Raw genomic sequence first — 25342 nt, 5'->3', positions numbered from 1 at the left:
TATAAATAAATTAGCAGCAAAATGCTAATTCTCTTTCAACTTTAAACAAGTTGACTTTCTTAGCCGAACGGTTCTTTCTATTACCGTTATTTTTTATTAATTTTCTCTGTAAATTTGTTATATGAATCACTCTAAATTGATTTGCTATCGCAGATTTGTCACTCCTATTTACAATCTATATTTTTAAAACATCTATTTCATAATAAAAATTAGAGTTAAGTTCATTGAAACCTTGATATACCTCGTCAATATAACATTACGACTCCAACCAATTGGGCAACGCGAACTGGAAGCGTTATGGGAAACAAATTTACTCAGAAGAGTTTGTGTCAACGATCGAGCTAATGAGCGACAAACTCTCCCGAGTGCAGTTATCTACGCAGTCAACTCAAAAACTGCACAACTTCCGATGGCTGCTGCTTCACTATTTTCTCGACTGCTCAGTTCGCAGCTCGTGCACTCACTGCATGGAATTCTGGATATCGAATAGTCAGTTGAGTGTGAGACGGTGTTAAGATCAAATGTAAGTGTAATAGGAGACGGTTAAAATAGAAATTAAATATAAACGCGCATAATTCTTTGAATATAAAATTGTGTAATAATATTTAAATTTACGATAAAAATTATAAAACAGTTAATTGATTGTTATAATTGTTTAAATAAAAGATATATCAAAGGAGAAAATAGCGTTTACCGCTTTAAAGTGAAGTTTAGTGCGCAGGAAAGCTGAGCAAGTTAGCTGTATACTCTGTTTTCTGCTTTGTGCCCTTTTCAATCCATTCGCTTGCTGTGTGCAGCTTATGAAAATGTGATAAGAAAAAATGAAATAAAATTCAGAAAGTGTGGAGTAAACGTAAAACGTGTTTGGAATTTCTCGCTAACAACAAAAACAAAAGCGTATAAAGTGTATAGTGGAAAACCAAAGATAAAACATTAAGAATAAAATATTGAAATTGATGTGCGATAAATTAGCCAAAGCGAAAATAAGCACATAAACTACCAGGAAATGCAGTAAAATGTAAGTTTAGATTGCAAAAATGCAACGAAGAAGTGTTTAAAAACAGCAAAAATAGTAGAAGTACAAACAAAGAAGGGCGCTGTGGAAGCCAGTTGCAGGCGTAAGAACAAATATAAAGCCAATTGCAGAGAATTGGTGTGGAAATTAAGGAATTTGAGAATATGTGGTTTTGTCAAATGTGTTAAAATTAAGAATTTCGGGAGTTTTAACCGCTGAGAAAACAGAAAGGAAGTGAAAAGTGTAAAAACAAAGCGCACCAAAAAAAACGAAATAAAAAATGAAAAAGTAAAAATCAACAAAACAAATAATTTAAAAAAACCTTAAAAAATACAAAGAACGTACAATTTTTGTACAAGAATATTGTTTTCATAAAGTTAAAAAAATAATAATAATAAAAATAAAAAACAAAATTGGCCAAATTTTCAAATATTTTTAAAAAACAACTTAAAAAATACGTAAAACGTAACATTTTCATATAAGTATACAATTTTCATATAAGTATACAATTTTCATAAATTAAAAAAAAAATAATAATTTGAAAAAATTTGAAAAAAAAACCTAAAGTGTTAAATTTGAATACAGAAATTTACATTAAAAAATTTGTACTTTATAGTTTCATAAAAAATAAATATTTATTTAGGTTATTCTAAAATCTTTTTGTAATAAAAAACATAATAATAACTAATAAACAATAAAAATTTCTAAAGTGTGTTTATTAATAAGCGTAATTTGGAAATTTTGGTTACTATTGTATTTAATTTGAGTATAAAATAAAAAGTACGCATTTCTTATTATATTTTATTATTATTTCAATAATTCACGTTATTCTTTGGAAAATAAAAATAAAATAACACAATAACTGTAAAAAATAATAATAAAAGATAAAAGTAATAATAATTTGAAGAATGAAGATTTCTTAACTTCTTTCTTATTATTTCATTTAAATAATTGATGGTATTTTGTAAAAACTAAAATAAAATTACGGAAGAAAATGTAAAAGAAATAAAATAAATGACAATAAAAAAATTAAAAATAATACTTTGAAATGCGTAACATTTTAAGAAAAAAGAATCAATGTAAAATTAATAAAAAGAAATGAAGATTTCTTGACTTCTTTCTTATTATTTTACTTTAATAATTGAATAAAAATAAAATAAAATTACAAGAACAAAAAAAAAATAAAATAAAAAAAATTAAGATAATGATTTGAAGTGCTTAACATTTTAAAAATGAAAAATAAGTGTAAAATTAATAAAAAGGAATGAAGATTTCTTACCTTCTTTCTTATTACTTTATTTTAATAGTTGAAGGCATTTTTTTTATAAAATAAATTTACAAGAAAAAAAATTTAAAAAAAAAGTAAATTAAATAATAATTTTACTGTTCTTTTTTGATAATTTAGGCAACTTTGTTATAAAAATCTAAAAATTAAATAAAAAAAATAGTTTTTGCAAATCCCTAATTTACATATTTTTCCAGATAAGAAAGAAAAACAAAAAATTGGAATAAATCCCGCAGAGAAAACAAAAAAATTACACATAATATTCCAAAAATACATATAACTGGAACTTGAAATTTGTATACATTGTGTACAAAAGTTGCGGCGTTTTTATAATATTTTTGAAAATAAAAAAATTTTAAAAAAATTCAACAAAAATAAATTAGTACAAGGTAAAATAACCAGCACAGTGTATTTCTTATTCAATTTGAATATTTTTAAACCAAAAACAACAATATTTGTGATCATTTGCCATTTGTACTGTTGTTATAATTATTTAAAAAATAGAATAATTAATTGAAGTCGCTAAACCAGCTGCCACTCAACAGTCTTTTACCCCATAAACGCACTTTTTCCAACGCCAAAGCGCATACTTACGCACATAATCAAGCATGACTGCGCTCTGTCATAGCCATAAACGCACTTAACCCACAACACTGCACACGAACAATAACCAAAAAGTGCCACAAAAATGTTGCAAGCCATTGAAACAACACCACAAAAATTCAACAACAACAATAACAATACAAATACATTGCATAGTACGCCAGCGAGCGTCAGCAAGGCGCACGCGACACCCCCAACTGCCACAGCAGTAACAACAAATAACCAAAGTCAAAGCGCTAACGCTGAGGAGAAGCAACAACGGCGTCGCTCGACATTCTACGTACCGCTTGTCATTGAGGACGACGACGATCACAACGAGCCGACCTCAAGGCAGTCAAACGACTTGCCGGCGAGTAGTAACAGTTTAGTGCATGCAGATACCAGCAGTCTAGGCGGACAGTCGAGCGCCTCCAATACAAGCACGAGCACAGCGCCGGAACGTAAGAGCGTATCGAGTTGTAGCGGTAGCGCTAGCGGCAGTGGCAGCAGAAGCAAAGCTGAAAAGAATAGTAATAACAATAATTTGAAGAAGTCGACCTCGTTGAAGAACGCAAGCGCGACATCGAAGGTGGCGGCACTGCTCTTCGAACGCACCAACAGTACTTTGGGTTTGGGTGCCAGTGGTAGCAACAGCAGTAGCACCGGTAGTGGGGTAGTGAAGCGCAACAGTGCGAAGAAAATGTCACCACCCTGTGGCTTCAATTGGACAATCAGCGGTACCACCGTCGATACAGATTTGGAAGAGGACAGTGATGCGCCGGAATCGATAAACGCGTCTGAGGTCACCAAAAACGTCGGCAAAGAGAAATTAAAGCTGAGTCGTTTAACGCAAAAGTCCGAAAAACGACACAGCACGAGCAGTAAAAGCTCTCTAAACAGCAATGCTACAACCGCATCGTTGCCGAGCAGCAAGGCAATGCAAAAAGCAAGCGTAAATGCCAAGACCAAACGATATGGTATCGTGTTAAATGGCATAAGTTTGGACGACGAGCAATTACAAATCGCACAGCCGACGCACGCAAGCAACAAATCGACGCCAACGAAAACACAAAGCAATTTAGTCGAGTTCAATGAGGACGATATCGTGCTGGCGACCCCCAACAAACAGGCGCGCAGTTCGAGAATACAGCCAACGCCCGGCAAACCGGCGACGAGCAGCGTTAATAAAAATATTAATAATAACAGTAATAGTGCGCGCACAACAAAACTTGGCAGGCGTGCGGACAACTGGCGTAACATAGATGCGCACGATTCTGATATTGATGTTGTTGACGACGAATCGTTACCGCATTCGGATATGGATACCGATGACAATCGTAACGATGGCGACAACGACGACGACGACGATGATTCAGAGATAAGCCGCATACAAACGAACACATCGACGCCGATCAAAATGATGAAATCACGTTCGCGCACGAATATCTTATCGGTACCGAGTGTGGAACAGCACAACCTATTGAGCGTAGCCGCAGCTGCTGTCAAACCCAATGCAAACGCCACACCGCTGTTATTGCGCGCCAAGTCCAAAACGCTCCCACAAAATGTATCCCCCTCAGTTGTATTACAACAGTCGGAGGCATTGTTTGACGAGTGCAGTACGATTGGTACGTGTCAAACGAAAACTACAAAAACGACGGGTGGTGGCGCGGTCGGTACGAACACCTCGCGTACTGCACGCCTAATCGGTCCGTTAACTAAGGTACATCATAATTTATTTGGTGGTAGTGTTGCCAGTCATATAGGCGCTAGTGCTACAACAAACAACAACGTTAGCGGCGCTGTCAAGATCAAAGATGCCAACAAGCTAGCGCACAGTGCGTCTACATCGCTGATTACACAAACATTTCCACCCAAACATTTATTTTTGCTCAAGTCCACGTCAAAGTTGCCCACTAGCAATACGAGCTCTGCATCAACGAGCCTGGAACATAGCAAATCGAAGGCAACGAAAAGTTTCAGTTCGGATACATCGATTACCTCACCACCAAACGCGAGTGTTATACAAACGCAAACGGTGACGTCACCGCCAAAGAAATCGTTGAGTTTTATACGTCGCGCTCATTCAACGAAATTGTCGCGTAATAATTCGCTACTCAAATCGATCGCCAGTCAACATCAACAGAATATACAACAGTCGTCATCGTCGTCGTCAGCTAATATGGCCGGTAATTGGATAGTGGACTGCTCGGGCAGTTGGGGTAAGGACTTCTATTTGAATTATGATGTGTGTCCGTTAGCGCTGGACGAGCTCGAATCGTACTTTCGTTCGGAACGTTGTACGGCCTTAATACGCGAACGGTTTAAAATATTGGATGTACCACTGAACTGCTCGGCAGCTGATGAATCGCATCATCATCAGCAACAACAGGATAGCTCGTTGCGTGAGCTCGACACCAGCTGTAGTAGTCAGCAGCTCCTGAGAGTGCCCGGCACAACGCAAGACGATGATGCAGGACATCATTCAGGTGAGTTTAAGTGAAAGGAGTGAAAAAAATAGCGAAGTTATTGCACGTTTTTGATCATGAAAGGAGCAGAACCGAAGCTCTTCAGTAAAGTTAAAAGCTCTTGAGATATTACCGTTAATGTGTAAATCTCCCGGCTCGACTTTAAGCGTTCACTCTGCGGTTAACCTAACACATGTTTACATACTGTGGGTTCTCTTAATATCATTCATACTCTAACTGACCTATTCCTGAACTCTTAGTCTACCTACAATGGATTTTTAACAGTCAACGCCTTCTCATAAATAGTTAACGAGGTTTAGGTTATGCTCTTACAATTGTATTTACTCTTCGTGTCCCAAACTAGCTTTCCAAAACTGTGCGGAATTTCAGGGAACCTAAATAGAGACTTTATATATGACATTCCGAAAAAATTGTGTTAAACGTGGTGATCTTCAGCAAGGAGCTATCTGTGAAGACTCTCCGAAATGAAGCAAGTCTTGATAGTTCAGCGATCTATTGTTTATATCATTCGATGTGTGGTCTCGAAAATTTTGTCTTTTTTTAGTTTTCAAGGTAAGAAACCAACCCAAAACAGTTATCTATCAACTTATAAACGCTTATCAAGCGACGCCATAAATAGTACTACAACAAATCATATCAACACCCAAAAAGTACCCGCCGACGGGCGAAACAACAACACGAAAAGCTGTATCGATAGAAATATGAAAAATAAAAACCGAAAACCACGCCAATAAAGAACAGAAAAAATAAAAGAAAAGCACAAATAAGTAGAAATATTAAACCAAATGACAAACGCGACGCCAGTGCAACCGTAGCCGACATGTATAACAGGCGCTGTCGGCTCGTTAGGAGCCATCGCACATGTACGCTTATCTATGTTACGGCGGATGGTCTGACAGTGACACAAAAACAGTAAAATGATTGATTAGCCAAAACAAATTAAACGTAATTACGCGGCGTAAGGCGCAACGTAAGCGCCGAAGTGCAGAAATGTGATAACGGACAAAGCTGGGTTTGTTTCATAAAGGCGCCTATTGCCTTATGTTTGGGAATGAGAATTTTTTTATAGGAGGCACCGTGTACTAATATGGCTCTCGGAAGATCGGGCGAAATTTGAGAAAATGTGGCATATTCAAATAAACAATCCTAAAAATCGGCGCCACTTTTGCTTAATAAACTTTTGCTGCTGGAAAAATATTATTCTGCAATTTTTATGTCTGTAATGCCTTTTTGCTTTATCGATATCAATCGTTTCTATTGTTTACTTTTCAATGATAAGATAAGTTGTTTGTTGCTGCGTCTTTTAGAACTTATTTGCCTGCGTAATATTCGTAATCTAAATGCGAAAATGTGCTGATTACATGGTTTTATATTTGAGTGGTTTTTAAGCTTTAAAATTTTTTCAAGGAATCCAATGACAAAGAATTTGTGGAAGTCTTTTGCCTTTATTATAAACTCAAAATGTATTAAATGCTTACTAACCGCCAAAATATAAATCTTAAACTATATAAAAATCCATTAGTTCGGTTCGGAAATGAAAACTTATCAGATTTATATGGAAAGTTTTCAAAGTATTTTGTGTTTTTTAAGCATCAACATCATTTCTAACCTCAAATTTGACAGTCCCGAAATGCAATACTGGAACTTAAATTCAAAAAACTCCTACTGTTACAGTGTAAGACAGTTGTAAAAATAAATTTTCAGAGTTAATATGAAATCAACATTTTTCTAACCTAAAATCTTTCAATTCCGAAATAAAAAGAAGTCTTTCGGTCGCGAAAAAAATCGTATATCAAGATTTTCTACAGGCAAATTAAGCTACAAGTTTATGCATATAATTATTTTCTAAACTCAAAACCACTGGTCCCGAAAATAAACTACCAATCCCGAAATGCCAAAAGCCTTAAAACTTTATTTTTTGACAAACACTTTTTAATTTTTCTCATTTATAAATGTATATAGTTGTACTTATGCCATTATTTCAACTAACTTCAGATATATCAGGGTCGCATTTAGTATTTTGCCATTCAAATCTTTTGTATTGCCACACTTCCGTGAATTTGCTCAACTCTTTCACTTAATTAACCATAACTATATAGTTAGTATTATATTATATAGTATGTTATTGTTGTTGCGTATGTATGTCAGGAAAATAATGATAAATGCAGTGTCATAATACGATTACTTCACATGGCTATTGCCAACTGCGCCGCTTTATACGGTTCATTTCGATTACGAAAATCTTAACTCAAAGTGAAAAAAATATTTTTGTTTAACTTTTAAGCCGCTTTTCGCTTGCACATATGCAGACAGTTTTTAGTTGCTCTTATGTTTTTCAATTGCCTTTCAATTGTGCTGCCTTTCAATGGTGCTGCCTTTCAACTCTGGAAAAGGTGTTAAAATAACAATAATAGAATATAACGAAATCCAATTAAGTTCACGTCATTGTCGTAGGCAGCCCTCAAATTGACTGTCTGATGTGTATGAAAGGTTTAATAATGGAATTGTTGTTATAAAAACATTAATGAAAAAATTTTATTAGCGCCTGTTAACTGTTGCTACTGTTGTTTTCAACATATTTCGCATTTTCTTGCTTTATAACTTAATTTGAAATTTCGGGTTTGAGATATAAATTTTTCGGGATCCCGAAAATTTTTCAGACACTTTGGAGAATTAATTGTATTTATACAAAATATTTGTTAAAAAATAACAATTGGAGCTTCGGGATGCCGAAAGTTGAGAAATTCGGGATTTGACTACATTACATGTTAATACATTATAATTCTGTATAGGAAAACTCTTCACTAGCTTTATTTTATGTGCATTATAAAACAGCTTTTTCTCTAGTATTAAAACTTAATTTCAAATTTCGGGACTGATGAATTAATTTTTCGAGATCCCGTTTTTTTTTATTACATTTGTATATATGAATATGTTTATTATAAACTTTTTCAAAAAATAGCAAGTAGATTTTCGGGATCCCGAAATTCGGGATTTTGACTGCAGTTTATACATTATAAATATGTATAATACAACTCTTCACTAGCTTTCTTACCTAATTTGAAGTTTTGGGACTAATGAATAAATTTTTCGGGATCCCGATTTTTTTGTATTGCATTTGTGTATTTTAATATGTTCATTATAAACTTTTTCAAAAAATAGCAAGTAGATTTTCGGGATCCCGAAATTCGGGATTTTGACTGCATTATAACTATGAATAATACAACTCTTCACTAGCTTTCAGTTAGGCGCATTATAAAACAGACTTTGCTGTAATATTAGAACGCAATTAACGAATAATTTTATTTATTAAGCATTGCTGTTTTTTTATAAAAAGAAGTTACTTGTTGAGAAGGTATTACGTCAGAAACCTGAAAAAACTACGAAAGCCTTACTAATTAGAAACTTCTGATAAATTGCATTACTACAGTGGAGAAGAGCACGTAATACTTAATATGTGAAAATTGTAGAACAATATGTATGTTGGTATTGTATTTGTAACGTGTTGCGGCATTTAAATGTGCATTTTATTTATTTTTTTATAGATTATTATATTGTTGTATTTGTTATCGATAAAAAATATTCGTAATGCCTGTAGGTGCTTACTTAACATTGCTCTACATTATTGTGTAGGTCCTATACAATTTATTTGTATTTTACCGGTAGTTATCGGGTAATTTAAAAAAAATATTTTTTTTATTTTAGTAATATAAAATACATATGTATATTAATATCAAAATATTAATATAAAATATTTTAGTTTATTCACTTCTTAATTCTTCCTACAGTATCCGTAAATATTTCTTTACATATAAAAAATATTAAATAATCAAAAAACATCACACTGCACACACATAATAATGATTCAACAACTCGTTTGGTAATACTAACGGTGATTAACTGGAGACTGTCAAAAGAATGCACATATGTATATTGTAGAAGTATACATACATATGTACATATGTATGTAAATAACTGTGTGAATGAAAACACAACATGTCTGACCAGATACAATCTAAAAAGTATAAAAATATTTGCTTAGGAATCGTGTGTGATGTTAAAACCTGTTTGCAACAATAACAATGCTAATTTGCTTGCTTTAATGTGTGCTTAAGTAATAACTAAACAAAAGACTGCACATGCTTAGCAGCTTTGATGAAAATATAAATAAAAAAAAGAGAATTGTTTGAAATGTCTAATATTGATTAATATTGATTAAAAAAATATAGAAATAAATATGAAAAACAAAAAATTTAAATAAATATAAAATATAAAAATAAAAAATTAAAATATATAAACAAAATAATATAAAAAATTAAAAATATAAATAAAAACTAAAAATATTGAACAATAATTTTAAATAAAAAAAATATTAAAAAATAAATAAGTAAAAATAAACGACGGAAAAATAATATAAATAAATAAAGTTAGAAAAATATCGAAATAAAAAAATAAAATAAAAAATTAAAAAGTTTTTTTTTTAATTATCGTTATTATAAAAAAAAAATTAAAATGTATAAATAAAAACGTAAAAAAATATTGAACAATAATTTTAAATAAAAAAAATATTAAAAAATAAATAAGTAAAAATAAACGACGGAAAATCAAATAATCAAAAATTAAATAAATAAAGTTAGAAAAATTCGAATTAAAAATTTGTAAATAAAAAAAATTGTGATAAAAATTTTAAATCAATTTTAAATAAAAATTAAGTTTTTTTTTTATATAATTATAAAAACAAATTTTTGTATTTAATATAATAAAAAAATTAAAAATTGAAAACATTACATTAATTTTATAAAAATTAAATTAAAATAATTAATAAAAATCACAAAGAAAATTAAATTTTAAATAAAAATAAAAAAGTTGTTTTTAAATTATCAATATTATTAAAAAAATTTTAGTAATAATAAAAAAATTATAATAAATTTAATTTAAAAAAATTAATAAAAATCACAAAGAAAATTAAATGAAAAGTTAAAAAAACTTATTTTAAAAAAAGTTGCGATTAAATTTTTTTTATTAAATTTAAGTATTTAAAAGAAATTTTAATTTTTTCAATATTTGTTTTGCAATTAAAATAGTAATAAAAATTTTTTAAGATAAAAAAAGTAATTTTAATAAAAAAGTAGCAATATTACTTTTTTAATAATCTTTAAAGTTTAAAAAATGCAACTTTTATGTTTTTTTATTTTATTATTAAATTTCTTTTTTTAAAAAAATAAATAATAAATAAATTTATATAAAATAAAAATAATAATAAATCACAAAAAATTTAAATGAAAAGTTAATTTAAAAACTTATTTTAAAAAAATAAAAATAAAAATTTTTTTTTTAATTATCATTATTATTTAAAAAAAATTGTAATTAATATAATAATAAAAATGTTTTAAAAAATTAAAAACATTAATTATAATAAATTTAATTTAAAAAAATTAATAAAAATCACAAAGAAAAAAATTAAATGAAAGTTAAAAATCTTAAATTAAAAAAATTTTTGAATTAAATTTAATTATTTATAAAAATATTTTAATTATTTTCAATATTTTTTTTGCAATGAAAATAGTAAAAATAATTTTTTAAGATAAAACAAAGTAATTTTAATAAAAAAATTACAATATTACTTTTTTAATAAAAAAAGATACATATATATATGTATGTAAATAAGAAATATAATATAGCTGTATATTTCTACAAGTTTATTAAAAAACATCGCCCTTTTGTTATATAAAAATTAAATATAAATTATGAAATTAAGTTTAACAATTTTTTGAACACAAAACTTCTCCCAAATCGAATATCTTTAATTACAATTATTATTATTTACCTTGCTTTCGAACACCTATCGGCGCATGAACCTTAACAGTGCGCCACTTAAAATCTTGTTTTCGGCCTCAGTTGTCGGTACATGCGCGCTTAAGCCGCGGCTTATACACTTCCAGCGCCATACTTTTGCTATGACTCAGCTTAAACTTGAGTTTGGTTTATTTACTTTTTTTGGATACTAAGAGCTAAAACGGTTATTCACTAACTTCTTTTGTCTTCTACTTTTGCTGCGCCATTTGACATACACAGACGACACGACAGACATACATTTGCCCCACAGTTACTATTGTGTGTGACCCCAACTATAAGGTAGCAGGTATACCTTTACCAAACATGCATACTATGTATGTATGGGTCAGTCAGAATATTTTTAAGTGGAAATCATGGCTCATTTCATGGAATTGTGCGCATACGCAGACAGCACGCAAATAAATCAATTAAAACTGCAATTCAAAATTGATTTTTAATTGGTTTTAAATTTTTGTTTGCAAATTAGAGTTCCTTCTTAATTTTTCTAATTAAATTTTTTGTATTTTTAATCTTGCATATAATTTGTGTAAGAATGGAAAACGTTCACTGCTGTCAAAATTTCTTAATTATTGTATTTTTTGTGTTATTTATAATTTTTTTTTTATTCTTAATTTTTTTTATTTATTAATTTTTTGCATTTCTTAGATTTGGTTTTTATTTGCCACCAACAATTATTTTGTTTGCTCAACAATCATGGTATTTCCCACAGCGCTGCATCCGGTTTCGGCATAATTTTTTTAGCATTCTCGCTGCCGCTTTGCGTTTCAGACATCCGCTTTTACAATGCCATACCTTCTTTCACCACAAAAAACGCTTTAATCCACAAGCAACCAAAAATCCATAATCGGATATGGCATTTTGAAGCAAACAAAAGGCGCATTCATACAGCCGGAACAGCGTTAGAATTCTTTGAGCTGTAGTTAAATCGTACAACCAGCCTCGGATGAGAGTTAAATCGTACACCTGAGATAAATCATCGCTTACGGCCTTTGAGCATGCGGAGTAAAGGAAGTAGTGCTGATTGTTAGTTGCCTGCGGCATGTGGAAAGTGTTTTTATGTTTTATTTATTTTTAATTTTCCACTTCTCCGCCTACACATAGCCAACTGATTATGCTTGAATAATTTGTAATGGCCACCACAAGCGCAGCAGCCTTCATAGAACAGTGTTGGCTGCTTGCAAACAATGCATTTTGAATGCATATATTCAGTTCTTCATTAATAATACCACCGAAAACAAAATTCCTCAACTCTTTGTTTGCTACAGCCTACTTTATCAGCGCTCGGATCACTTTGTTGCTTTGCGCCGCCAAATAAATATCGTTTTTATGTGCTGCTATGTATTTCTATAGTTTTTGCTTTTTATTACATTTATTTCTGGCGCGATCCGCGCATTAGTCAGCGTGCCACACAGCTGTTGCGCACAATAAACTGCAACTTGTTGCCGCACATGTTCCAACAATTGCTGATTACTGCCCATTCAAGCGTGTGACGTATCCTTTTGAGTCAGCTGTTGATGTGTGCATGTGCGCGCTGAAAATGAAGAAAAAACAAAAAAGTAACTAGGAAGAAAAATGTATTCAATCAGTCAGCTTCTTAACAATATTTCTATCGAAAACAATAAGCCTTAGTTACCTGTTGCTTAGACTATACAACATTGCCCAACACCTTATTTCATTTGCCTTACCTGATGTTCCGACGGGTCATTGGCTGCTGTGACTTGGGCATTTGTCTCATTTGCCTTTGCATTTTTTGTTAATGAGTCAGCGCAAGGATGAATTTTTACTTGCACAAAACAATGAGGCGTGGCTAATTTGAAAGCAGCAATAAATTATTGTAATTAAATATTGCATTGAAATTCCTTTTGGGGGAAATTAGTGATAAATGAGTTATGCTTTCCTTCACAGCTAAATTTTTATCTCATTGCTTAACGTGGCTTTGATTGCTTGCAGTTTTATATGTAATTAAATATTGTTGCTATTTTCTATAATCAATTTTAACCGTCGCTACAAACATCTCTCATCAGCATTTAGTACGTCAAGCAAAATTAATTTTCTGCTGCTTTTGGCCGTTACTTTTAACTGGTATTTTGTTTTTCTATTTTTCAACGCTTATTGCATTACATTTACGCGCTCCATCATCCGTTTGCTGCATTTCGAAATTTCACCGAGTATTTTCTGTACATATAATATATGTACATATACATATGTATGTATGTATGTATATATGTATGTATGTTTCGTCAATTTAAGTTTAATCTAAGTATGACATACATTTGTGTATACTTTCCATGCGCCTCTGCCTGCCATCACAACTGTCTGTTTATTTCCAAACGTTGCACGCATCATTAAAGATTTGTACTCTTGCAGCACGACAGCAATATTCTGCTTGCGGTTAATGCGGAAATGCACGTTTATTGCTTGTTGCTCCGTTCATGTTAAATTGCTATAATGAGTTGTATTAAATGAGAAATTAGCTGTAGTGAAAGAGTTCGTTGTGCGCATATTTCGAAAACGAAAAATTAATTTGTAGTAATTGAGAAGGATTTTTTTTAAACAAACATTGTTAAATAAATTTGTAAATATTTTTTTCGAACACAAAGTTGAAATGTGAAATTTTAAAATAACGCTCTTCTAGCGATATTTGATGCCTCAAATGTACTTAATTTATGTAGAATTGCTTTTAAATCTACAATTCTCTACTCTTTAGTTTTTAAAAACATTATTTTCAAAACAAAAAATACAACATATTTAATTTTTCTCTTCATACAATATTAAATTGCTAATTAGCAAGCGTATTTTAATGCTTTTTGCGTCTTTTACCATTTTTTACTTTTTTTTCTTTTATTTTTGCATCACTTCTAATGTTTCCCACTAAAAATTATCTACAATTATAATAAAATTAAGTTAACTAACATTTTCTCTCCACGTAAAGCAACGTGTGCACACACCCTTATCAGCCGGCAGTTGTTTACATAAACAACCGCTGATTAACACAGTTGACGGTTATCGAATTTCGATAACTGCAACTCACTTAAGCAAAACGTAAACAATTCGTGCTTACTATATATTAAATATGAATTTGTGCTTCAATTCAGATATTTTCGTGTGTTGTGCTTATTAAACAGAGTAACTAATATTTCGCCAGCAACAAATACATACATTTTAATAAAAACAGTTTTAATAAAAACAGTGAATCTCAATTATAGTCTTTTATAGACGGGAAAAAGTGTTATTACTACTCGCACACACATGTTGGAAGCAATTATTTTTGCGCAAAATAATTATAATTGAACGTAAATTTGTTGTTGTTTGTGTGCTTGGTGGCTTCGAGCGCTTCCTTCTCTATGGTAAGCATATTCTTATAATCTTGTGGACTGCAAAACAAGCACAAAAATTAAAATTGCTTTTCTGCACTATTTGAGACGGCACTTGTGCAAATAAACGAGCTTTTTTTTAGTATTTAAATTAAACAAACAGTTGCTCTGTCCTTAATTAAAATTAAATCATAAAAAACCCACCCTTAATTTTAATAAAAAAAATTAAAATTATACGTCTCCCTACACGGCCGCTTTAATTTATCAGCTTAAAGAGTGGCTCTTCAAATCGACAAAAAATACAAAAAAGTATATACACACACACAAAGGCATTTAAGTGGTCACATGTTAACAGTACACGACGAAAGCCGTATTCAAAAACAGTTTCGAGTGTAATAACCAACCGGCGAGCAACCATCTGGTGTCAAAGCAAACAGTGACAAACAAACAGTTGTGCAAATATATGCACACATACATACATATCCATGTACATACATGCAGTGAAAGAAGAAAGAACCAACTCTTCAGCACGCACACTCGAACTGCGCGAACCTGGGGCACATGCAGAGGTGGTCTGCTTAAGACGAATGCACTAATAACTTAATGCTCGAAACACAAAGCCTGCAACACGTACGCCAAGCATACCATACATATGTATGTATGAGTGTGTGTCAGTGACAAAAAAAAAATATCAAAAACTACTTTTCAAGGGTATGTGTAATTTTGCGACATGCAAATAATTTTTCAACAATTTCCGCCATTTGCGACAACGAATTTATGACAATTTTTGGCAAATTCTTAAGTGGCTGCACGCGGTCGGCAGCAATAGGTTTTATGAGGGGGAAATTTTGCAAAGTCATCGCTTGAAATGGGTTTAATGCGCATATAATTTGCGGAAGGGCGTGAAGTGTGTGTGCATAAGTTGTTGAGACATTGTAGAAATAGAGGTTATGTGCGACACGAATGTATTAAGTCTTAATAATAATCGTGTTATGTTAAAAATGGATGTATGGTGTCAACCACTGTTAGTTTTACTGATTGATGTGAGTTATCCGATTAGATGAGGTAGCAGCTTTTGAGCCGATCTAAGTATTTTAAAAAGATCCTTAGTGGAAATTATAAAAATGGAACAGAGTTCCTCTGTAAATTCACTTAGAATCTACTAGATCTCCCGGTGGTTTACCTTGCTCAAGCGAACTTGAAAGCACCAAAGGCACCGTAAACAGTTTAGGTTCACAAATGATGGCAGCTGTTTTATTTTAAGGAGCGGCAGAAATAATTCCTGAAATAGGTTTGGGGAATGATGCTGAGTTGACAGTCCTTGAGCGGATAAAAATCCGGATCCGTTCCGGTTACTTCGACCCAACTGTCGTGGAAATGGATGATGACAGCTGTAGTTCGACTAAGATCCGGAGCAATCAAGTACTCAGAAGTGTTTTGACTTGTAAATCTCCTATTTTGGTCGAAACAACTTTAAGTATTAAGAAGTTGTACAGTTAATCCAGAAAGTACAAAGCTGGACTTGTTAGAATTCAAAAGGAATCTCTCCTGGGGACCTCCGTAAGAAGTAAAGACTCTGACGGACATATACTTAGAAACAAATTCTCGTTTTATTAGAAGTAACTTCGTTCTTGGCGATCATTCATGATGAGCCACGCTCGATATAGATGTTGATTTCATTAAAAATGTTGAAAACGGACGCATCTTTTCTGCAGATTTCTTTACTTACGAAGTAGAATTGTAATTTTTTTCTAAGAAGTACCATTTGTTCGATTCCTTATTCAGTTCAGGTCAAGTTTTTCACTAAATCAAGCTTGAAGCTATATGTGCTTATCTTTAAAACTTCTGCATTTGGAGTTTTTAACGCCGACTTACTGTTGTAAGTTCCTAATTTTAATAAGAATCGGTTATAGAACTTCCGATTTATTTTTTTTTATCTATCTTTTCAATAAATTTTCAATATTTCCCAACGCAAGAACAACGACTTTACAACGAAAACTGCCTAATTTCCACAATTGATTCAACAATTCCGCTTATCTGCTATTCAAGTCCGCAGACTGGCGGCTAACCCCGAACCGAAGCATGTTTGCCACATTATTTGATTGCCAACAACAAATTGATTGCTATTTTTTATTGTTACTGTTTTTCTCGAAATACCTTATTTATCTCTTTTACTTCGTCTCGCATGTCACAGCACACCAACGAACTCATTTATTCAATTCCATTCAATAATTTTCTTTTCTAATAGTCTTTCGGCTCTTCTGACTATCTATCATGCTTTCTATTACTTCTTTTACGAATTCTTGCATGTATTGCATGCCATGGCCTGCGGTGCTAGCTGCTTGATTGTTTCATTAGTACGCCATTCCAAGTGTAGTCTCTAATTTTCATTCGGACCGCAAGACCGTACCGTACCGGCCATGTTGTTTTTATTTGACTATTCGTTGAACTGTCCGTCTGTGCTTGCGGTAGTAGGACCACACACGTCACATGCAGCTACACGCGTCATTTTTCAGTACCAATTGCCAATACTGCTGGCTCATGAGTCTCGTTCGCGGCTCGTTTTGGGCAATTTGTGCGGGATTTTTATGGCTTTTTGGGAAATCTTCTTACGTCTGTTGTAGTTGCTGCTCCCTCTTATTGGTTTGTTAGACAGTCCCGCCTAATCCTCAAGTAGCTAAATGCCTTCGGCTTATTTGCATTCGGCTTAAGCGGGAAATTGCTTTTCCTTTTCCAATTGTAGAAAGCAGTAATGCATGGTAATTACTAATGTTGCGCGATTGAAAGGAAATACACTGCTACCTGAGGACAAGTAGTGCGTGGAAATTATGTTATTCCACATAGCAATTGTTATTGCTATTCTAAGCCGTAAGTGGAATAATAAATGAGTTTAAGCAACGCATTAACAGCGTAGGTAGGCGGAAATCTGACGTCTGCGCTACCAAACCGACGATGATATATTGAGATTCTGTTCTTAGACTACATGCTAAGCGAATGGGACCAAGGAAACCAACTAGGCTGCACCTTTAAGAAAACTTAAGTTATTAACTGCTACAGTGCTTACTCATGAGCGAAGTGAGAAAAGAGATGAGCTCCCAGAAAAATGCACTTTGAATAGTTTAGGAATGTAGTTTACCTAATATAAGGTGTAGATCCCACAAAGTTGACTCATTACATATAAGCAGTTGTGATATAAAATGACTTTTGTAGCTCTTTTGCAATAAACTCTCGTGGTAGACGAGATAGGATCACAATTCCAACAACAGTCGTTTCTACGATATCGGAATCGAACCGGAAATATCGATTATGCTTCGAAAAAATTGTGTTCCGTTAATTTGTAGATGAGATAGAGTCACAATTCTCAACACAGCCTCATCTGCGATTCCGGGATAGACCAGAATTTTATCCGATCAAGAGCTGTTCGATGTGGCTTCGAACAAAAATTCTGTTCTTTTTCTGTAGATGAGTCAAAATCACAATTTCCACAACAGTCGAATATGCGATACCGGAATTCCTCCAACCAAGAGCTGTTTTCTCCATTACAAGTATTTATTGAAATATCGATCGGATTTCAAATACAAATTTTGTTCCGTTAATTTCTTTACTCTTAAGTTCGCCACGAAGTTTGAAACACTCTGCAGGAAACATCGGAGACGCTATATGTTGTTATATAAAAGATCAGCGTGATGAGCTAAGTCGATTTAGGCATGTATATATATGAAAACCAGTTTCTCGGTTTTTGAAATTTCGATCTGAAATTGTGTCCACGTCTTTTTCTCCATAAGAAGCTGCTCATTCGACGGAACCGCCAATATTGGACCACTATAGCATATAGTACATACATAGCTGCCATACAAACTGAACGATCGGAATCAAGTCCTCTTATAAAAAGCTTTTTCATTTGTCGAAATTTTACATGTTGTTACAGTTGTTTTAATTACAATTTTTTATTTTTATTTTTTTTTTGTTTTCTTTTTTTTTGCTGTCTTGTTTGCTCTTCCAAAAATAATTTTTATTTATATTTACTAAAAACAAATATTTTTTCTTGTTTTTTATTTATTTTATACCACTTTTAATACTTCCTCAAACGCTCGAAAGTCAAGCCCACGAGGCCAGCCTGGTACTGATAACATCCATTGATTATTAATTTTGTACTTTTCTGCGGCTTTCTTAATCACTTCATTTCTTGTTAAATCATAAAAAAATTATTATATGACTACTTTATCAATGATTATCGCATTAGGTTCGACAGTAAGCAGCGTAAATAAAATTAATGTTCGAACATATTTTATTGCATAAAAAGCATTTCCTGACGTTATCAACATAACTGTCTGTAGGGTGTGGCTTATTTAAGTATTTCTATTTTTCGGCCTTCATTATACATAAATTTTCCTATCAGCTAAATTTATAAAAAAATCTAAGTTTTTGAAAACCTTTTTTTATTTATATTTTTTTAATATTTTCTTTTAATTTTTTTTTGTAGTTTTTAATGTATATTTTTTGTATTTTTTAATGTATATTTTTAGTTTAACATTTTAATTACATTTTTTTAACTAAAAATTTGTTAATTTAATCGTTTTTAATTTGCTATTAATTTCTATTTTTTTTTTTTTTATGTATATACGTATGTATGTTTTTTTAAATTAATTTTAATCGTACTTTTTTAGTTTTTTAAATTAATTTTTTAATACATTTATTTTCGTTAAAACTTTGTTTTATTTTTTATTTTTTAATTTTAATTTTAATTTTTTAATTAATTTAATTTTTTCATTAATTTAATCTTTTAATTTGCTATTAATTTATATTTTTGTGTTTTTTACATATATATGTACATACGTTTTTTTAAAATAAATTTTAATCGTAATTTTTTAGTTTTTATTTAGTTTTTTAAATTTTTTAATACATTTATTTTAGTTAAAACTTTGTATATTTTTTTAATTTTTAATTTTGCTCACTTTTTTGTTTATAATATTTTTTTTAATTTTTTTTAATTTAACATTTTAATTAAATGGTTTAATTAAAACTTTTTTAATTGATTTTTTTTAATTTTTAGTGTATTATAACTTTTTTTTTTTATAAATCTATGTTATGTAATTAATTTTAATCGTAATTATTAAATTTGTATTTACTTTTTTAAATCAACATTTTTTTATCCTAATTAATTTATTTTTATTCTTTGAGGCTCGTTTGTAAAATTTCTGGACTGTTTTTAATATGTAATGTTCTTTTATTATTATTTTTTTATTTTTTTTTTAATTTTCATATTTTTTAGATTTTTTTATTATTAATTTTTTTTAATTTTTCATTTGTAAAATTTGTAAAAAATGCTTTCTTTAGTTTTGATTTTTTTTCATTTCTGCATTTGGGAGTTTTTAACGCCGACTGTTGTAAGTTCCTAATTTGAATAAGAATTGGCTATAGAACTTTCGATTTATTTTTTATCTATCTTTTCAATAAATTTTCAAGATTTCCCAACGGGCGGCTAACCCCGAACCGAAGCATGTTTGCCGGTTCGCCACATTATTTGATTGCCAACAACAAATTGATTGCTATTTTTTATTGTTATTGTTTTTCTCGAAATACCTTATTTATCTACATTGCTTCGTCTCGCATGTCACAGCACACCAACGAACTCATTTATTCAATTCCATTCAATAATTTTCTTCCTTTCTTTTCATTTCCTATTTTTTTAATTTTTTTTTAATTTGTTTTATATTTTTTTATTTTTTTAATTTTTATTTTTTTATTTTATTTTTTTTTAATTTTTTTAATTTTTTTTTTTAATTTTCAAATTTTTCAAATTTTTTTTGTTATTAATTTTTTTAATTTTTCATTTGTAAAATTTGTGAAAAATGTTTTCTTTAGTTTTTAGTTTTGAGTTTTTTTTTCATTCCCATTGTTTTCATTTTCCATTTTTTTAATTACATACGATATCCAATTTATTTTTTTATTAGTTTTTGAATTGTTATGTGTATTTTTTTCTTAATACATACAAACATATGTATACTATGTATGTATGTTTATTTGATTTATTGTTAGGTATTTCTTTTCATTTGTTTGTTTTAAAATTTTCTTTAATTTCAATTATATTTTATTCATTGTTTTAATTCTTTTTTTATATTCTTTTAATTTTTAATGAATTTTTTTTGTTGGATTTTTTTAATTAATAGTAATTTTTTATTAATTGTTTTTTTAATTTTTCACTTAATCTTTTTTTTTAATTTTTTTTTAATTTTTTTACTTAATTTTGTTTTTTTTTGCTGCATTGTTCAGTGTAATTTTGGGAGCTTTGCTTGTTCATTAAAGTCTTTGCTCTGATTTATGTATTACTTTTTTTTGATGACTCCAAATAATTCTCTCACTTAAATAGAAATGTTTACAAACATACAGACCTACACATATCGGCATATGTCAACACACCCATGCTCTGATCCCAAAGACTCACCCAACACCGCTTTAGTTCAAATTTTTTTATTTTCTGATTTTTTCTTTGTTTCATTCTCCAAAATTTTTTGTTCTTCCCGCTGCACTTACATACATATGTATCTGCATGTAAATATATATATGTATTTATATATATGTACATTTGTATGCATTTTTGTGCGCATATTTATGTTCTTTCATTCTGAAAGCGTGAGTAACAACTGTTCGCCGCCGGGAAATTTATGTGTCAAGTGTCGGTGGCTTTCGAAACAAATATATTTTTACTGGAATTTATGGTTTCTTGTGTATTTGAAAGCGATTATGCTTGGTAATCTTGAGTTCGTTGCGCTGCCGCTGGAAACAAATTGTGTTGCATGCACTAAAAAATATACAAATGTACATACATTCACACATTCACACATACACATGTACATAGTGGTACATTGCTCATTTGATTGTGTATTTTAAGTGATCCAGCTCCGGCGATGCAAAGCATTTCGAATTGCCTCTAAATATTTATGGCAATAACATTATTATCAGCATTAAAATATTAGATTTTTTTCTTAATTTTGATTTAATTATTTTTTATGGCTTCATTATTTCTGGGGTCGGCACAGTGGTGAATATATGACAGAAGTATGGTTTTGATCTATTTATATATTCATTTGTGTGAATGCTTACATACATACTTATTGTATATTAAAAAAAATTAAAATTTGCTTTGCTTATTTTCTCAGGGTTTCTTGTAACGTCCACCAATTTCAATTCCACTTTCTTCTTTAATTTCATTGTCACTTTCTAAGCGTTTATCGGATTCACATAGCGTTAAATTAATCAACTCCCATTCGAATGTTTTCTCCATTGGCTTGGTTTGGTGATTTCATGCTTTAAATTAATTTTTTGTTTGTTTTGCCTAATTTGCATTTTAATAGATTTTTGGTTCGTCGCGCATATTTATTACGCGAAAATTTTCGCTTTTTTTACGAGTGTTAGTTAATTTGCGAATTTCATGCAGAGATGGAGTTGACATATTTATAGCCGGTACAAATGAATGTGGCAAAAATATAAGCAAAAATTAAAGCTTTTAATTGAAAGTTTACTGAACCATATTAATTAGTGTAAAGTCAGATCCTATAACATGTTAAAGTTTCTAGTGATCTAAGTAGGCTGTGAAGAATCCTAAGGTATAAGAAGTCTACGAAACTTCTTTTACTTCATTTTAACTGTCGATTAATCTAAGTGAAGAATCCTAAGGTGTAAGAAGTCTACGAAACTTCTTCACTTCATTTTAACTGTGGGTTAGTCATTGTTCTTGATGAGATCAGCCTCTCAGAATGCTTAACTGATAAGTTTTCTGCTATTAAAAGGTTTCAAACCATTGATTACCTTTCAAAGTGTTCTGAGATTTTTGGTTAGGTGTTTTGTGAATTTGTTAAAGCATGTGCTGAGCCACGTTTCGAACAAATGTGATGTAATTTTGGCTACGGTTTTACTCGTAGGGTCACAAAACTTAAAGCCTTTGTCGAATTCTGTTAATTCTTTTGTTCTATCTGTGGACAAATACGCAGGTCGAAAAGTTAACTATTTACTCTAAACTATTGTTGGGTTTTAAAGAAAAAGTTTTTATAACATAATTGTAAGATTTGTCTGCCTAAAAGCTATTGCTATAACTAAGAAACCTTTCCGAGTTCCTCATTTTATATTCCGCGTACTTTTTCCATACCTTCGGACCGGTTTTTCTAAACGTTTGCTTCTAAAAACATATAATAGAGGACGAAAAAACCTTTCATATTATGGGATTGAAATTTGAATAACTGCCAATCGAAAATTATTAAGGTTATCATCAGATTTTTTCTATATTTAAACCGTACTGCTACCTTAAAAGTAGTTTTTCGTCCACCATTACTCTTCCTTCCCAGTAAAGTTCTACTAAACTTCGAAATACGTACATATATTTCTATTATGTGACAATCCCATTACCTTTTAAGCCTAATTGGCACAATAATATACAAATAACGTCATTATGCATGACATAAGCTCGAAGTAGAGCCACGAACCACGAACCACGAACTCACGAAAATTCCCCAGCTCACATTTGTACATATGTATGTAGGTCCATAGAAAGTTTGCTAACTAAGTCAGCTGTTTTATCTACCTTTCTTTGTATAAAACCGTTTTAGCCAACTGTCATAAACTGTTAGTAATTAAAAATATATTTGGTCAACTTCGTATACGTGTAAGGCTGACAAGGCAGCGCAGCTTATTTGGTCACTCACACTCGGCTCCACTCAGTCGCGCCATCTTTGGTATGCTGGTCATTTACACTACGAAAAAAACGATTCAAATGTCAAAGCTTCGTCAACTACTTCGCGTGTTTTGCATGAAGAAAGCTTGGTTGCTGTGCTAGCTGTCGAGAAGTAACGTTTCTTAGCCACCTTCTAGGCAAACTGTGTCAATAAAACGCGCACCAAACAGCGAGAATTTCGGCTGTCTTGATTTTATGTTGTGTTTTTGTGCCTACTTTTTACATTTTTTTTCTTTTTATTTAATTTGTTTTCTTTCACCTCGTGCTGCAATCGCGAGCTCATCGCTGTTTACAGCAAATTTGTTGTAATTATTGGGTTGTGTACACGCTCTAAAATTGGTTTACAACAGCCAACAACAGCGGCAACAACGTGTTAACGTTTGTGTTTCGGCTCAGCGCCTGCTGTACGTGCTGCTAGTATTCTTGCTGCGCGTATTTGGCGACTGGCGTGTTATTTTTTAAATAATTGCTTTTTTGTAACCAAAAAGCTGCAAAGAAAGCATGAGAAAATAAATTTAGCGTAGCGTGTACTCGTTACATTTGATAAAAAATCGCTGCACGAGTGCAACTCTACAAGCGCCACGGTGTTGTATAGCTTCACAGATTTCTTGTAAGTTCTTCTGACTATCTTAAACATGAAGGCGCCGAAAACTTTCGGTGATCATTAGTATGCCTGTCATTGCATGTGAAGAAAAACTCTTTGCATGTTCTTTTCATTTAAAAATACATTAGATACCATAAGGCTGTGAACATAGTGAGTATGTAAGAAACAAATTAAATAAAAAACTTATATAAAATTAATATAATCCGGATTGCTGAAGTATTTTTGGAATTCTCACGATAACCTTAGATAAGTCTTATATTTCCAAATTTAAATACAGCGTTGCAATATCTAGTATTATTAAACTTTTTTTGTTTCCACAAGGTTTCCAACATTAAATCAGCTAAATTTGTGCTCTGTCAAACTAAAAATGTTGAGGTTCTAGCTCGAGAAAGTATAAACCTTAACTCTTGACTGCCAGGCCCCTTGATTTTGCTTCGTTCTTCGCTTCACTGTATAACTAGCTTTATATTTCCCTTGCTTTGAAAGCCAATTAACTCAGTTCAGTTCACTGGAATGATTTATGAATTACTATAAATTACCGAGTGCTTCAAAGAAGTTTTCAAGACGTGTTTAAAAAAAAAGTTTTGTTATAGTTGGACATTTTCTATTTCGAAATGGCCTAGAATTTATATTTTCCAATATTAATTTTTAAGATCTACATTTTTTAATGCTAATTTTTATTTAGCATCAACTAATTCATTCCCTTTTTCTTCTCATTTCAGGTAAGTTTGCCAAAATTAGTCACTAAAGCTTTGAAATACGTCCATATTTGTAAGTACTGCTCATTAAACTAAATTGTATATAACTTATCGATAATCAAAGCTTTGCAATGAACTGCTGAGTACTTTCTGATACATAATAACATATTTCCACAATTTGATTTTATAAATATTCAGGCAGCATTATGTTGATTTGCCTATCAACGGACTGGAGCTTTATACATATATTTTAAAGTTATGATTTTTTGTCTATTAACAGACTTAAGCTTTGTATAAAGTTATGTCTTCTGCAAGCAAAAGTGGTGTCTACTTTCCACCGTAAACAAGTCATTAGCTTTTGATGTTCTCCATTAAATTGAGTCTATTCAACTGCAGGCGATCTATGTTAAGGCTTGATTTGATCTCTTTTAGTGGTGATTTGATTGCACAAATCTCTTTTTGAAAAATAATTTTTTTTTGAGTTTCGATCATTGAAAACTCTTAAGTTGTGAAGTTTGGATATTACATTTTTTCTGAATATAAACGACTTCACTTAATCACTATACTAACAATAATGAATTGTTTCGTTAACATTAATTTCAGATTTTTGTTGCATTTTATTAGCCTTAAAATATAATTCTAAAATACAATGGAGTTAAACTTTGAATCCCGAAATGTCGGGATTCACTAAATAAATCGGAATTAAAAAGTTTACAAATCTGAAATTGCGACATATCTTCAAATATATTAAATATGAAATCATTTTTAATC

The 25342-nt window shown here is 31.2% G+C and overlaps 1 protein-coding gene across 4 annotated transcripts in view; it reads left to right on the top strand.

Annotated features, from left to right (window-relative positions):
* The first annotated feature begins 644 nt into the window (after positions 1-644).
* Positions 645-25342, top strand: part of LOC120773443 (ras GTPase-activating protein raskol) — a 74939-nt gene continuing 50241 nt past the window's right edge. Inside the window, exons 1-2 of one of the 4 annotated variants that reach the window (XM_040102327.1) lie at positions 645-1018; positions 2832-5371. In XM_040102327.1, coding sequence (XP_039958261.1) covers positions 2989-5371 — 2383 coding nt within the window. In that variant the 5' untranslated portion in view covers positions 645-1018; positions 2832-2988. Of the gene's footprint in view, positions 1019-2684; positions 5372-25342 lie in introns of those variants that run through there. The other 3 variants (XM_040102326.1, XM_040102325.1, XM_040102328.1) reach the window with 3 other exon arrangements.

This window comes from Bactrocera tryoni, chromosome 4 (assembly GCF_016617805.1).
Source record: "Bactrocera tryoni isolate S06 chromosome 4, CSIRO_BtryS06_freeze2, whole genome shotgun sequence".
Classification (NCBI taxonomy): Eukaryota; Metazoa; Arthropoda; class Insecta; order Diptera; family Tephritidae; genus Bactrocera; species Bactrocera tryoni.
The sequence above is the reverse complement of the archived record's forward strand: the minus strand, read 5'-3'. Positions and strand labels throughout refer to the sequence as shown.